The sequence below is a fragment of the Sciurus carolinensis genome, unplaced genomic scaffold, assembly GCF_902686445.1.
Source record: "Sciurus carolinensis unplaced genomic scaffold, mSciCar1.2, whole genome shotgun sequence".
NCBI classification, from domain to species: Eukaryota; Metazoa; Chordata; class Mammalia; order Rodentia; family Sciuridae; genus Sciurus; species Sciurus carolinensis.
This window is the reverse complement of record NW_025920190.1, coordinates 1-15,433: the sequence shown is the minus strand read 5'-3', so window position 1 is coordinate 15,433 and position 15,433 is coordinate 1. Positions and strand designations below refer to the sequence as shown.

Sequence of the window (15,433 nt, the reverse complement as noted above, 5' to 3'; positions counted from 1 at the left end):
TTCTGAGCCTTGTTGCCTTCTGTGCTTGTGGGACGGTGGCCCCTCACTCTGCAGGTGGCTGCAAGATTTGGGCCTGGGAAGACCTTCCTGAGGGTGCTCCGCCCGGGGTCTGAGGGCACCGCACTTCCTCTGACGCCTGCGGTGGCCTGTCCGAGGGGCACCAGCAGAGGGGGGTGGCAGCTGCCTTTCTTTCACTCGCACTGGCAGGTGAACCAGAGCGCTGAAAGGGAAAAGGTGAACTTCCACCCATCCTGAAAGCCAGAGGGGAGCACGTATCCCAGGCTCCTCCTCTCCTTTTCCTACTGACCGCTTCCTGGTCCCTCCATCAGGGCTTCTTAGGACACTTGGCACTGGATCTTTCTCCGTTGAGGGGTCAGGGCTGCCTCCTGTGCCCTGTAGGATGTTGGGCACTGTGCTTCCCCACCCCAGCGAGGACAGGGACATTCCCACCCCTGTCCCCACTGTGACTACATCTCTAGGTGTCACCAATGGGAGCCAATCTTCCTTCCAAGAACCAGTGCTTTAACCCCAAAATGGAAACTCAGTCTCTGTTGGTCTCAGGAGGGAGGACAGAGGAACAGAGGCTGGAGGTCTGAGGCTGGCCCAGTCCTGAAGGCAGGGAAAGTGTCCAACCCGGAGGCTAGACCTGGAGGAAGAGCTACGGGGACACACGCCACGTGGGAATGAGAACAAGTGCACAGACACCAAGGGACACACCAGGCAGGCAGTGTCCCCAACCAGCTGCTGCTGCCAGTTGGGCCCTGTGGCTGGGGACTAGGTGGTGCTCACCTCCTGAGGAAGGTGGGCGGTCTCTGCACCCAGTGTGGTCTCTCACCCAGTGCGGGGCTGAGCCCGGGCTGCCACCTGTGCTCTAACCTCCTCCTCTGAGCACAGCCTGGGCAGAGCTGCGGGAGTCGGGTCCAAGGCCAGTCAATGGCCACCACCCCCACAAAGCCAGAGCGTGGTCCTAGTGGTGGCAACAGCAAGAGCTAGCTAAGCTGGAATGGCAGCCAGAAAGGGAGAAGACTGTCCCTCCTCAGTCAGTCACTCAGTCCCTCGGTGACTGGGATGGACTCAGTAAAGAGTGTGGGCCAGGTGTGGACCTTGATGCAGCCACCAGGGTGGAGACCTACTGTGGGACCCACGGGCCATGAGACACCAGTGGTGTTCTGGGCTTCCTGGAGTTCACCCAACAACTTCCGGAAGGCAGTGACCCAGGACACTCAGTGGAGACCACAGGTACAAGCAGTGGCCCCATGAGCATCTACAGAGGCCACCACAAATCGAGTCAGATGCTCAGGTTTTAGGGAAATTGTGCCAGTCTCAGCTTGGACCTGAAGCTGGACTACAGATGGGAAATTGCGCAAAAGGAGAGGAGGCCAGGGGGACAGAGGTGGTGAGAGACGGGACTTTCAGAAGGCCAAGCACGTGCTCACTCTGCATCCTCGTGAGAGTGGACAGGTGCACGGGCTGGAGGTCAAGAGCCTTTGGTGCTGAGGAGCATGGTCTCCAGGACCCCAACCAACCCCAATCAACACAGGATGACACCAGAAAATCTCCCTGGGCACGTGAGAGCCAAGTACACAGAGACAGTCTTCAGGCAGCCAGAGTCCTGCACACAAATGTCCAAGAAGAGTTGCCGACCTTGAATATGAAGGTTCAAAATCAAGGCAAATAAGGGTATTTTTTTAGATTTAAAAAAAGGTAATTTCACACTTCATAACAAGAAAAGCTGAAAGGAGGAGGCTCAGGAGAGGGAATGTACCCCAGTCAGAACCAGAAACAGGTGAGAAAGGATGGAGACCAGGTAAGGGCGAAGTGCTGTGGCTAAAGTGGGAGATGCATAGCCAAGAAGAGCAGAGAGTCTGCGACGCTGGCCACCACCCTGCAAAGCCAGCACAGACAGCTGCTGTGCCCCGCAGGGGGGACAGGTCAGCACAAGAGAACAACAAGAGTGCTTCATCAGTCCAGAAGAAGGCAAGTAAGAAATGTGAGAGTTGGTCCCCGGAGACGGGGAAGAGCTCAATAGTAGAAACGAACCTGACATACAGGTAGTCACAATAGAAATTGAATAGACACTCAAGTCAGAGGCAGGATAGATTGGATAAGAGAAACAAAGCCAGGCACCGCCTGTCATCCAGCGCCGGGGAGGCCGAGCCAGGAGGGTTGCAAACTCAGGCCAGCCTGGGTAACTCAGCACGATCCTGTCGCAGAATAAAAAAGGGTTCAGGGTCTAACTCAGTGGTAGAGAATCCTAGGTTCAGTCTGATTTTAAGAAAAGAAAAAAGAGAGAAAGAAAATGTATCTGTACATTGTTTAAAATAGGCATTTTACATATAAGGACACAGAAATGTTGGGAGTAAAACACACAAATCCTGAAAACACTAATCAGATGAAAGCTAACAGATGTTGGATTGTGCATTACTGGCCCAGGGACCAACCCAACTTGGAGTTGCAAGTGCTGTGGTTCTGAAATACACCAAACATGGGCAGAAATAAAAGGAGTCATAGGCAAACCCACAGTCCTAGTGGAATACTTCACACTGTCTCAGTCGCTGGGGGTCAGGTAGATGGAAAGCCAGAGCCTGTGCAGGGGCCCGGGTGGCCTTGGTCTGGTGACCGCCAGAGCGTGCTGCCCGACTGATGCCCAAGTGAGCAGAATGTCCACCAAACCCACCAGCGCTGGGTCACACAGCTTTAGCAAATCCCAGGGGACTGGGGTCCCAGCACCCATCAGACTAGAAGTCAGTAACAGATGAGGCCTGTGAACAGCAAGATCGCCTTGAAATCAGACAGCACACTCAGAACCACCCAAGCGTCAGCAAGAAATCACAGTGGAGTCTGAACACACTTAAACAGACCCAGAGAACTAAACGCTCCCACCAGGCTTCTGAGACTTGGCCAAAACAGAGGAGGAAAGATGCCCCTGGAATAAGAGAAGAGAGCCAGAAGACAGACCTAGGCTTGGTTCCAAGAAGCTGGCCAGCCAGTAGCCAGGTCAACAGAGCAGGAAGGGAACAGGTGAGCTGAGGCAGAAGCAATGCATGCCTGTGGAGCAGAGGAAACCAACAGCTGCAGAACTGGCTCCTGAGAGGAGGACAGTAAGACTGGTAAACACAGACCCATTAAAGGAAAAGAACAGAAAACGTGCATTTCCAATATCAGCAACATAAAGACAAGGCACCAAGACCCTGCAGACACCAAAGGGATAAAGGGATATGTACCACCTCGCCCCAATACACTTGGAAACTGAACAAAATGGAACTGTTCCTAAAAAAAAATAATGCTCCAAAGTGAGATTAAAAATAGAAAATATTCTGACAGAAGAGCAAAAAATAGAACCCATGGTCAATATGATGGTGAGCCTAGAATACCATAAAGAAGCTATAGATTATCAGAATTAGCATGAAAAGCAACCAACTCTGTTAAACAGTACAAGGTATTAGTCTGCCAACATTCCTTGTGTTTTTATATGCCAGTTACAAACAAGTATAAAATGGAAATTGTGTAAATGGTACCATTCTTAGTAACATCAAAAACAAAAATGAAAAGTGAATACCTAGGGAAAAATGTAAGAATATACTCAGAATCTAGACAATGAAACCACAAACCCCATCAGAAGAAATGAAAGAAGCACTGGCAAATGGAGAGAGGTCCCATGTTCACGGATGAGGACAGATGAGAACATGGAGAGAGGTCCCACGTTCACGGATGAGGACAAATGAGAACATGGAGAGAGGTCCCACGTTCACGGATGAGGACAAATGAGAACATGGAGAGAGGTCCCATGTGCAGGGGTTGGAGGCTCAAAGTATTAAGCTGCCCTTCCTCTGTGTGGGCAAAGGACATCATTTTTTCCTTCATCTGCTGTCCTATCTTTGTTCCCCTGAGCTTTAGTCAGCAAGGATAACCCGACTGGCCATGTGTCACAAATACCCAACAGCTGAGCCACAGAGTTGCCACTCTTGCCCTCATGGTTTCCCCTTGTGGGGAGGCCGCAGCTGCCAGGTCCCACCTCTGGGAGGGTGGAGCTCCTTCCCTGGTGGGGGAAGTGATCGTGCTGTGCACTGAAGAGGAGGCTCCACGGGGCCGTGGAGTGGGACACGGAAGTCATGGGGAGCACTACTGGCTAGGTCCTTCCCTGCCTGGTGAAGGGCCTGCATCCCTTCTTAACAAGACGAACACTCAGTAGAAGGGAAGAAGGTACTCGCAGGCCCAGTTACATTTTTAATATGTTTGAGTTCATTAGTTTTCAAGGAAATGCAAAATTTAAAACCATATCAGATAGCAACAGACGCCCACCAGAATGGCTAAGTAAAAAGTGGGAGGCTAAGTAAAAAACGGGAGGCTGGCCTGTGGTGGTGGCCCTAGGTCAGGATGGAGCTGAGGGTGGCACCATAATCCCCCTGGAAAACGGGCAGGTCCACAGCAGCGGAGTGTCCTTGACCAGCAGCTCCCAGCAGTTCTGCTGGTTCCGGGCTCTACAGAAGTGCTTCGCGTGCTCCTGAGAACGCATGCTGGACTGCTCCTCACGGTGGCACTCATGGCGTCACAAAGGGACAGCTCCCAGACACCCAGGGCACTCACAGATGGGGCGGCAAAGAGGACTGACCCCCGAGGGTTGCTGAACGTGAACCAATGGACAAAGGGGCCAGAGGCGCGCAGAGAAGCCAGCCTGGGCCATCAGACGTCTGCTCACAAACCCCTGGGGAAGGGCCAGCCAGTGAGGCCAGCCAAACTGTCTGTTCACTGGCCATGGACATGGCCCTTGGGGAAAGAGCCACCGTGTCTTCAGGTGGGCTTTCTGTGGCATGACTGGGAACGTTTGGGCCTGAAGCTAAGCATTCACGGCGGGACTAGGGAGGGCTGCTCACACAGAGGACAGGCTGCCCAGCCCCTACCTGCCAGGGCTGCACATCTGTCACTGCAGGGAGAAGCCCACAGTATGCACAGAGTCTTTGTCACTCAGGACCCTCAGGGCGCAATGGCAGAAGCCACCCCTGACCACAGCCCAGGGCCCCACAGAGCCTCCCCAAGCTGGGCAAGGGAAGGCTCCTCCAGGGCATCAGGGACAACTGTGTGTCCACACATGCGCGTCTGGTGAGTCTGTGCGTCTGCACGTGCACGCGCCTGTGTGTGGTGCGGGAGGCAGGATGGAGGACAGGTTCTGGTGAGTACTCTGTGTGTGGTTTGGATGTTTGTGCAGATCCAGTTTCTCACAGCAACAAATGGACAGAACAGGACATTTTTAACTAGCCAGTGGCTTTTCCTGCTGCAGACCCCCTTGTGGTGGTGGTCATGAGTCATTCCCAGCAGGGGACCACTCCTGGGAAGGACTCCTAGACCAGTGCTGCAGGACCCCCACTGCTGCGGTCAATTCTCATGGAAAAGCCACGGAAACTGGCCCCAGGCCCTCAGCACGTCCATTGCTTCCCGTCTGTCACACAGGCCTGGCAGAACCTCAGTGTCACGGAGCAGCACTTCAACTTCCTGCATGAGATTCCGCCCACCTTCCGAGTCCTCTTTCTGCACCATTCACAAGACAGGTGAGGCCTTGTTCCTGTGGAGACGCCCCCTGGGGAGGTGTGGACCCAGCCAGGGCTGCCCACGTGCAGTAGAGGACATGGGTGCCCTTCTCTGAGGGGTCTTTCTGAGTGGGCCTAGATGTGAGGATCTGAGGTCACTGAGGAAGTGGAGCAGAGAGCTGGGCAGCTGGGCAGCCTGCTGGTCTGGACAGAGCCCCCCCAGTGGCAGGAGGACCAGTGTGACAGATTGACAGGCACCCAGGCACCGTTGCACCCCTCTGATGCCAGCCCTAGACCCAGCCTCTGCCTGCCACTCACACCTGGGGAGCGCACCTGGCGGGGTGTGTGGTTGCAGAATTGTCCCCATCTGGTTCCCCAGGACCCACGATACTTGACCCCCATCTCCTCTGGGGACTCACCTGTGCCCCTGTGTCCCCCCCAGAACCCGGCTGTATGGCGCTGCCTACGAGAGACCCAAGTCCCAGCCCACAGCCAAGGGGAAGGTGCAGGAAGTGGGCGGTGAGTGTGCATTGAAAGAGTGCTTCCCGGGACTGTGGGCGGGGGCCAGCCGGGCACTGCGGGCTGCAGACCTTCGAATTCCAGAGGTACCTGCCACCGGGTGCCCAATGGGGGAGGCCTGTGGAGACCAAGACATGCAAGGAGGAGGGGCCCAGGATTTCCACCGGCTCTGCTCTCCCTGCAGCACCCAAAGCCACCCACCACCTGTTGTCCCCTCTCCCCTGAGCACCCCAGCCTTGCCCCTTCTGCAGCCACCACTAGGAGGAAGCCCTCTGGGGACGGCAGCCTGGGCTAGGGCCTGCCAGGGACCCTTCCCAAGTACTTTTACAAACCTGCCTTCCTTGCACTCCCAGGGACTCTCCTTGCACTCCCAGGGACTCTCCTTGCACTCCCAGGGACTCTGCTCAGCCCAGGATGGGGACTGTGGGTGTGTCTGTGTCTCCACAGGCCACTGCAAGGTCATTCGAGTGACTGTGAGTCCAGCTGCCCTCTCAGACCTGTTGGCCAGTGCCCAGCAGTACCAGGAGCAGATCCAGGACCAGGTGTACAGTGAGGACACCACCCAGAACCCAGGCATGGTGAGGCCCCAGGTCAGAGATCCAGGGCCCCAGAGGTGGGACAGGCAGGCACTAGGCCAGAACCCAGGTGACTGAGGTCCCAGGTGGGAGTCTCAGGGCCCCAAGGTGGGATGAGCAGGCACTGGGCCAGAACCCAGGTGACTGAAGCCCCAGGTCAGAGAGCCAGGGACCCAGAGTAGGACGGGCAGACACTGGGCCAGAACCCAGTTAGCAGGGGTCAAGCTCTACCCAGGTTGTGTTGAGGGCTCTTTCTTGAATCCTGTGACCAAGTCTGACCCCTGAGGGAGGAGTCCCTGCTCTGGAGAACACAGTGTCACCTCACCTGGGCCTGTCCTCTCAGGTGGGACCCTCCTTGGTACCAACAGAGACTAGAGGGGAGCAGGGTGTCATGGTGGATTCAGAGTGGGGTGCTGGGGACCTGGGAGAGGTGAGGGTGTTGCAGGGCAGGGTCCACCCATGTACCTGAGCTGGGTCCCACGTCCACTGTGCCGTGTACAGAGGGGCAGGAGCTGGCCCCTCCCGTGGGTCTCCCCCTCATCTGACGGGGTGGGTGGGGCCCTGAGGCACCTCCTGATGGCAGGCTGTGGTTTGGGTCGAGGCAGGAGCCCGCCAGCCCGCCCGCTGAGGAGCGAGGCCCCAGCCCGCCGAGCATCAGCAGCCTCCTGGAACCCATGGAGCAGTACCTGAAGCCGCTCTTCCCCCTGCTCGGCCTCCCAGAGTCCAGGTGCCCGCGTGGCCTTCAGTGGCTGAGCACTCTTGGCTGCTTCCCCGGGTGGCACATGGCCAGGAGCAGGGCGGGGCGAGGCAGGCGCAGGCCTCCCCTGGGCAGGGCGTGCCAGCAGGGCACCGGGCGCACCCTCCCGGAAGGCCCAGGAGACGCTCTGGGGGCAGGAATGTGAGGTCCAGCAGAGACCGCCTGGAAGCCAGCACCAACCCCGGAACTCGCTGGAGTCCCACGGACAGGCTCGCGGAGGGCGTAGCCCAGATGGAGAGCTGCTCTCCTGGGATCTTGCTCTCCAGAGATCAGGTCGGATGCAGCGGCCCTGTGGAGCTTGCTGCCTCTGCAGAGGGGCACCGTGCCAGTCCACCTTCAGGGCAGCCCCTGGCATGTGGTGGGAGGCCTTGCCCCGCTGGGAGCCCCAACCTGGGTGTGGCAGGGAGAGCAATCTGGCCCCTCGGGTTTAATTTGGGAGGAAGTCGGGGGCTGGGGGGACGGGCACACTGCCAGGAGAACAGAGCTCTCCCAGCCCCGCTCTGCCCGCCCAGGAAGTCCTGCCCCCCGAGCCCGGCACCGGCAGCAGGGCCATGCTTCCATTCCCTCTGTGGTTTCATCTGGTTTTTAAGGCTGAATACGTAGCTTTGACTTTCAGAACCCAGATTCCCGTGGTTATGGCCGACCCAGGGAAGCCAAAGGGCAAAGAGAAGGAACGGAAAATGTCTATCTTGCAAGGTGCGTGGAGCCGGGGTGCAGGGGAGAAGGGCAGGCCCGGGACCACCAGGAGCTGGGTGCATCTGGAGGCAGGGCAGGCCTGTGGGCCATGGTGCAGGGAAGGGAAGGCAGGCTGGGGCTCACCCTCCTGTCAGGGAGGGTCGAGGTGAGTCAGGAACCCCACACAGCATCTGCTGGCCCCAGTTGGAGGTCCCCAGGGCCCTGGGTGCCCAGGGTGAGTGGACAGCCCCGGAAGGCTCTCTGCACAGTGTACTGGGAGGGGCACCACCAGCCCAAGAGCCTGACCTGGACGCTTGAGCAGCCGGCAGGTCCATTTGGCCATGGCAGCCTGAGTGAGGCTGCGGCAGGCCCCAGTGAGCGACAGGCCCGCTGACGCTCCTAGTGAGGATGGTGTGGTCCACCCGCCTGGAGAGCGCAGTGGGAGAGGCCCGTCCCCATCCTTGCCACACCCTGAGTGGCTCTGCTGGTCTGGGGCCCTGTCCCTATTTCACGCAGGCCCACTTGTTCCTCTGCCTGGGGAGCATCAGGCTGTGCTCACGACCTGGCCCTGCAGGTGTCCATTTGTCTGCTCATCTCTCTCCCACAAAGAATCACTGAGCAGAGAACAGGGGTGGCCACTGGCACTGCCAGAAAGACGCTCTGAGTCCCAGTGTCCTGAGAGCTGCCAACCGTGAGTGCATCAGACCTGCGGATGCAGGCCTGGGTGGCCAGCAGTGGGTGGCAGGCCCCTCACTCTTGGCTGGACCTCGGAGCTCCGCTCTGCAGGCCACTGCCGTGAGCTGAGCTTCTACTGGGGTTCCGGCTCTGAGATAGGAGGGGTCCTGCTCCGTTGCAAGCAAACCCGTCTTGGTTTTGGAAGTGAGAAGCATCCAGTGCAGTTTTTGGAAGTGAGAAGCATCCAGTGCAGTTTTTGGAAGTGAGAAGCATCCAGTGCAGTTTTGGGAAGTGAGAAGCATCCAGTGCAGTTTTTGGAAGTGAGAAGCATCCAGTGCAGTTTTGGGAAGTGAGAAGCATCCAGTGCAGTTTTTGGAAGTGAGAAGCATCCAGTGCAGTTTTGGGAAGTGAGAAGCATCCAGTGCAGTTTTGGGAAGTGAGAAGCATCCAGTGCAGTTTCAGTCGTCCCGCTCAAGAAGAGCAGGTGCTTCCTCAGGAGCCTGCGGGGACGCAGTCTCGGGTCACCAGCGTGATGCTGCCCTTCCTCCAAGGAGCCTCTAAAGGAGTGTTTGGGGGATCCCGAGGCAGGGAGCCATGCTCCCTGGTGCCACCACGATGGTGCTCTCTCCAGGCCCAAGCTGTGAGCACGGGCTTGCTGTCGGAACCGGGGCCGCCCGGGGCCTGGCCCTGCGCAGCCCTGTCTCTCTGCAAGCCGGGCTGAGGTCAGACTCCTTCCCCAGGCTCGGCTCTGCCCCACCAGGCCCGCAAGCTGGGACTTGGCGGGAGCTTGGCCGGGCTGCCCTTCCCAGGAGCCTCTGTCCTTTCCCCACCTACAGCTCAGCCCGAGGCCCCCAGCAGCGTGATCTTGGTGGCCGACCAGCACCTCCTAGAGCTGCCCCTGGAAGGACTCTCCGTGCTGCACGAGGGGGCGGCCTCCTCCGTGTCGCGGGACTTCTCCCTCCAGATGCTGTGCCATCGCCTCCACCGGGAGGAGGCAGGTGAGAGCCGCCAGGCACCGCTGCGTCGGGCAGGAAGGAAGAGTCCCAAGTGCTGTCCAGATCGGAGATTCGCACTCCGGCCACAAAGTGCCGGTCCCCGTGGCAACCTGGTCAAGGCATTGGCCGTCCGGGAGTTCGCAGAACAGCCAGGGCTCCGCTGCCTGAGCCGGGCCACGGGTGCCCACCCTGGGGGAGGGAGTGCTTTGCACACAGCCGCCACAAGCAGTGCTCGCCAGCCTTGTGATGAGGCCTGGCCTCGCTGGCGGCCGCTGCAGGGGCAGCCAGGGGGACAGCGTCAGGTTTGGAGGGGGAGAGTGGGGAGTCAGGATGCAGAGGTGCTGGCGCTGGCTGCACAGATCCTCCCGGTCTGTGAGGGTCTTCGCCTGTACCTGGGACAAGAGCCCCCTGGGCACACACGTCGCACTCCAGATAAGGAGACTCGGCTTTGCTTCCGTGCAGGCGACGTAGCAAGGACCAGATCTGCCCTTCCAACCGAACCAGATGGACCATGACAGAGGGAGGCCTGAGAGTCTCAGGCCAAAGCAAGGCCAGGACGACCAGGGAGAGCCCAGGGGTCCTGGGTGGGAGAGAGGGAGCTGGGCATCCAGGATACTAGGTACTGGAGTGGGGGCAGGAGACCAGGAGGAGAGGCTGCAGAGACCTGCAGAGGCCCCGTGGAGGCCCGCTGAGAGTGAGCAGTGCCTCAGTGCATGGAGACCCCAGGGGCAGGAGCAAGATCCCAGCAGCAGAAGTGAAGAAAGATGGGACACAGAGACGTCTAAGTTCTTCCCACTTAAAGATCTCTTAAAAACAAAAGAGCAGAAATTAATACTGACTGTGGGGGTTTTAACACGTACAATGTCTGACAAGAACAGAAGCGAAGCTCAGAGGGAGAAAATGGAATGTTCTGGAATGTTCTCATACCGTGCGAAAGTGCCGGGATGAACTTGAAGGTGACTCTGAGAAGTCGAAGCCCTCAAGCAGCCCCTAACGCAGATGAAAGCAGACACCCAAGGAGTTCACGCCGAGGGCCAGAGAGGCGGGAACAGCGAACACGCCCGGGCTCGGGTCCTTGCGCCCGGGGGAGAAGCACAAAGGCCACCGGGAGACTCCACTGAACTGAGAAGACCAACCACGCCAAGTGCCCCCAGGACAGCAGGAGCAGGGCCCACAGCCCACAGCCGCTGCCTGCAAGGAGGGTGGGTGGCAGAGCATCCAAGGAGAGCCCCACGCAGCCAGAGTAGCCAGGAAATGGGACCAGCTGCCAGGGCACCCTGCGGGGCAGGGCCTGCACCAAAAAGGGAGCTTGTCGTCGGGGCCCCCGGCAGGGCCTGAGGATGAGGGAAGTAAGCCGCTGCAAACTCCTCTCCCCGCCACTCCAGGAGCCTGCCTTCAGCAACGGGAAGCCGTGGGCTGGAGGGCCTGTCTTGGTTGGTTGGATCCGGCCCTGCACAGAGGGTGCAGGTTCAGGAGCAGCCCGCTGTGCCCAGCAAGCATGTGCCCTTTGTTCTGGTGGGTTAAACAGAAGACAAATAAGATGAATTGAAATCTGCAAGTAATGAAGAATTGGCCAGCATGTGGAGAGTCTGGAACCTTCACTCATCGCCAGTGGGAATACAAAAGGCCCAACCACTCTGGACAACAGTGGAATAGAAAAGTTTCTTAAAAAGTTAAACTTAGGCCAGGCACAATGGCACACACTTGTCATTCCAGTGACTCAGGAGGCTGAAGAAGGAGGATCCCAAGTTGGAGGCCAGCCTCATCAACTTAGTGAGACCCTGTCTCAAAATAAAAATAGAAAGACTGGGGCTGTAGCTCAGTGTAGAGACCCTGGGTTCTACCCCTAGTCCAGCGTGGCCTGCTGCGTGGCCCAGCCTCTGCACTCCCAGGAATCTACCTGGGGTTAGAAATCACAAGATCTGCATGAGAAAGGCAGAGTGGCTCTACAGCCTGGGAGGCAGGTCACAGTAGGGGCTGCTGAGCCCCCTCCTTGGTGGAGCTCCTAAGAAGTCAGGACAGGCCAGACCTCCACTGTGTCTGGGAGGCCCAGGGAGACCAAGGGAGCCAAGGGCCTGGCGGTAGAGAAGGGAAGACGGTGGCTATGGAGGCACACAGCCGTCCACACAGAGCCTCCAAAAGAATCGGCCAGTCACAAGGGCCGTGGAAAGGACATGGCTGCACGTCTCCCGCAGCGGGCTCTGTGCCCTGCGAGGGCCGGGCACCCTGGGCAGCCTGGTGAGCGTCTCCTGTGCTCTGCAGAGGCCCGGCCGGCGGGTCTGGAAGCCTTTGGAGACTGGTCCTTTCTCCAGGGCCTTTCCCAGCCCTGTGAGGCCTTGCCTTTGAGAAATCGTTGCTATTTCAGCTTCACAGAAACTAAAACCAGTTGTGCTCGCTGCTGTGTCGCAGCTGAGATGAAATTCAGCGCACAGTCGGCCGAAACCGGCTCGGGGGCTGCCTGCCGCGTGCTCGGGCACAGCCCTCCTCTTGTTGTCTCGACAGAAGGCAGCATGAGAAAGGAAGGCAGAAGCAGAGACTTCAAGAGGAAAAGCCCCGCAAAGAGGGGCATGAAGGTAGGCCGAGGCCGGGAGCAGAGGCCGGGGAGCGGAGGCCGGGAGCGGAGGCCGGGAAGCAGAGGCCGGGGCGCGGGCGGGCGGGGCGCGGTCCCGGGCACTGCCGCCTCTGCCGCCCGCGGCCCGCCCCTCTGACCCTGCGAGCATCTGTGGTTGCAGGGCATGCTCCGGGTCATCCCCCCAGACTGCACCACCATCGACGCAGACGGCTTCAAGTGTATCCTTTGACGGGCGCTCCTGGGCCTGAGACCCCGGCTGTGCTCCTGCTTGTCCTTGACTGAGACCCAGTCGTCGTAGACCCCTTCGATGAGGTCCAGAGCATCGGCGCCATGGGTGAGGGCTCCACAGGCCACCGGCGCTCCTCCAGCCCCTGGGAAACACCCCAGGTGGCCTCTGGAGACCTCTTGCTGCTCTGAACATCGCGATTCTCTGGACCGTGCGTGCGTGCGTGCGTGCGTGCGTGCGTGCGTGAATCCCCCTCTCTCTCTTGCTAGACTGGTGTCAGCAGCCTCTCCACAAGGGAGGGCAGGGCTGACCGTCCATCTGACCCCCAGGCAGGGAGGTGAGAGGGCGTGGGCCCGGCCCTGCAGCCCCAGGGACAAAGCCTGAGCCTTGTCTCCCTCCAATCCTCCCTGCAGAGATGGTGGCTCCTGTCTCCGTGACTCGGGACATTTTGGAAAGATTCCAAGAAACATACACTATGCGATGGTTGGGCCATCTGGGGAACCAGAACTTTCCAAGGTTGGGACTGGGGTTCCCAGCAGCCAGTCCCACTGGTCGAGGCGCTGCTGCACCCCACATCGCCCTTCTCTCCCTTCCTCTCTCGGGTCTGTCCTGCAAAGGCCTCAGGCATAGAGCTGGGGGCATGGGTGCCCACTTTACAAATGGGCCTGGAGCCCCAGGGTCACACCCCAGGATGGGGCCCAGCAGCATCCCTAGGTGACCTCAGGGTCCCACAAGGCTTGAGCCCCAAGGCCCATTCCTGGAGCAACCTGCAGGCAGGGAGCAAGCAGACCCCAGGCGGGTCTGCCCCGTGCCACAGGCCCCCTGCACGACTGTCGGTGGTGTGGATGGGGCAGAGAAGGTGGGAACCCTGGCCCACCTGTCCTCCAGGACCCGTGGGCTTGCCTGTTCAGGAAGCCCCTTCTAGCACTTTCCAGAGCCCACCCTGCCTGCTGAGGTGAGGGAGTCCAGGTGGGAGAAGCCACCGCGGACACTGGGAAAATGAAACCAGCTGGGCCCCGAGAGGACACCCTGCTCCAGGACGCGCCTGGGCGGCCTCCCCAGGCACTTGGTCACTCAGCGGCCCTTCTCGCCCACCCCTGCAGCCAGGCAGAGTGGGAGCAGGTGCTGGGCAGCTGCAAAGGCTTCTTCTTCTATGGGATGGAGAGCTTCCTGTCCCACGTATTAGCGGACAGACTGGCAGCCATGAACCTGCAGGGTGAGTGCCCTCCCCACCGCTGGACTCCTCCAGGACCCGCGGGCAGGCTGTGAACCCCCGGCAGGCCAGCAGGCCCTGCTCCTGGAGGAGCTGTGGGACAGCTGCTGGGCACGCCCACAGGTGGCCTTCAGGGACCCTCGTGCCCTCCCAGGACGCACTGGCCCATGTGTGGCCGCACAGCCGGCTCCTGGTGCTTGTCCCCCCACAGGGTGCCCAAGGCCACCCTTCCAGCCCCTGTGCCTCTGGGCCAGCACCGGGAGACGAGGATTCCTTGTCCCAGCAGGCCTCTCGGAGGGCCTGACTCCCTGTGCGGGTGCAGCAGAAACCCTGCACTCAGGCCTGGCGGAGGCAGCAGCCTCCCCGGGCACCTGCTGCCCTGAGCGGCCTCTCCCCCGCACAGCTGGACCTTCTGCCTGTGGGACAGTCCCCGAAGCCCTGCTCAGCCAGGCCTCAGGGGCAAGTGGGCGCTCGGCCCCTTTGCATCCAGGGGGTCCTGCAGCCACGCCCAGCTGCCCTTTTCAGTGGGCACACCTGGCCAGGGTGAGAGATCATCCTTCACGTACTAGGGCTGCCTCGCCTCCCAGACCCTCCGTGTCCCCAGACTTCAAAGCCCTCCAGTGGTGCAGACAGGCCATAGCACCTGTAGCTGGCCTCTCCTGTGGCCTGCTTGGCCAGGACCCATGGGAGAGCCCCAGGCAAGAGCTGGGTCCTCTCTGCACTAGTGCAGCCCATGCCCCCATCAGTGTGGAACTCTAGAAGCGCCCAGCACACCAGGAGGCTGACCCTGCTGCTGGGCAGGGAGCAGATGTAGTCAGTGGGGCTCAGAGGAGGCCTGTTGGATGGGAAGTCCAAGCCTCAGACTGATGGTCAGTGTCTCTGCCATCTCCCCGGTGCCTGGGCAGCACAGGCCAAGGCCGTGGCTGAGCTGGCCCTGCTGTGCCTGCAGAGTGCCAGATGATGGTCCTGCTGCACCTGACGCGGTCCTACGAGAGCCTGCGGCGGTACAGAGAGGTCTTGGAGAGCAAGAGGTGCCTGGTGTCCCTGCCCATGAGCAGGGCCTGGGAGGGGGACGCAGGTGTGCCCAGTGGTGGAGACGCCCACCGGCAAGTCCAGGCAGCAGGATGGACATTCCTGCACCCCACGTGGAAGGAACTCCCCGGAGCTCGAGGTTCCCGGGTCTGCTCCCTGCCTGTGCTGGCCGAGGCCCTGGGGATGGGGTGGAAGAGGCTGCTCCAGAGGCTGGGGCCTGACCGAGGCTTCAGGGCCTGCTGCAGTGGGCTGGAGGACAGAGGGGCTGCCGCCGGGAGGACGCCTGGCTCCAGCGTTTCCCCTTCTCACACTCTGGGGCAGGCAGGGTGGCTGAGTGCGAATCCCGCCCTCACCCACAGTGCCAGCTTCTGCTGTAGGTCCCACCCAGGGTTTGGCCACACAGAGAAATGCCATTTTTGTTAAACGGTGCTGAACTTGGTGGATGAAATGATTCCCAACATGCACAGCAGCAGCTGGTGTGGTCTGGGCTGGTCTCGGCTCAGCTGCATGAGCTGGGTCCCCACAGCACCTCGCAGCTGTCCTTGGAGAAGCCCGTCCAGACTGCGGTCCTGCTGAGCCTGGTGGGGGTCCAGACCATTGTGTCCAACCAGTGGCCGACAACGCTGCAGGACAACGCGCTGCGGGCCAACTTCCTGTGGGAGAGTGAGT

General features: G+C 59.8%; 1 protein-coding gene across 8 annotated transcripts in view; it reads left to right on the top strand.

Annotated features, from left to right (window-relative positions):
- Cfap46 (cilia and flagella associated protein 46) overlaps positions 1 to 15,421 on the top strand; it is an 82,262-nt gene extending 66,841 nt beyond the window's left edge. For 5 of the 8 annotated variants that reach the window (XM_047537873.1, XM_047537875.1, XM_047537874.1 and 2 more), the window contains 12 exons: positions 5,449 to 5,546; positions 5,968 to 6,044; positions 6,492 to 6,622; positions 7,225 to 7,346; positions 7,993 to 8,072; positions 9,563 to 9,724; positions 12,224 to 12,294; positions 12,454 to 12,511; positions 12,583 to 12,627; positions 12,933 to 13,035; positions 13,623 to 13,735; positions 14,682 to 15,421. In XM_047537873.1, coding sequence (XP_047393829.1) covers positions 5,449 to 5,546; positions 5,968 to 6,044; positions 6,492 to 6,622; positions 7,225 to 7,346; positions 7,993 to 8,072; positions 9,563 to 9,724; positions 12,224 to 12,294; positions 12,454 to 12,511; positions 12,583 to 12,627; positions 12,933 to 13,035; positions 13,623 to 13,735; positions 14,682 to 15,187 — 1,566 coding nt within the window. In that variant the 3' untranslated portion in view covers positions 15,188 to 15,421. Of the gene's footprint in view, positions 1 to 5,448; positions 5,547 to 5,967; positions 6,131 to 6,491; positions 6,623 to 7,224; positions 7,347 to 7,992; positions 8,073 to 9,562; positions 9,725 to 12,223; positions 12,295 to 12,453; positions 12,512 to 12,582; positions 12,628 to 12,932; positions 13,036 to 13,622; positions 13,736 to 14,681 lie in introns of those variants that run through there. The other 3 variants (XM_047537877.1, XM_047537876.1, XR_007106828.1) reach the window with 3 other exon arrangements.
- Positions 15,422 to 15,433: the final 12 nt, after the last annotated feature.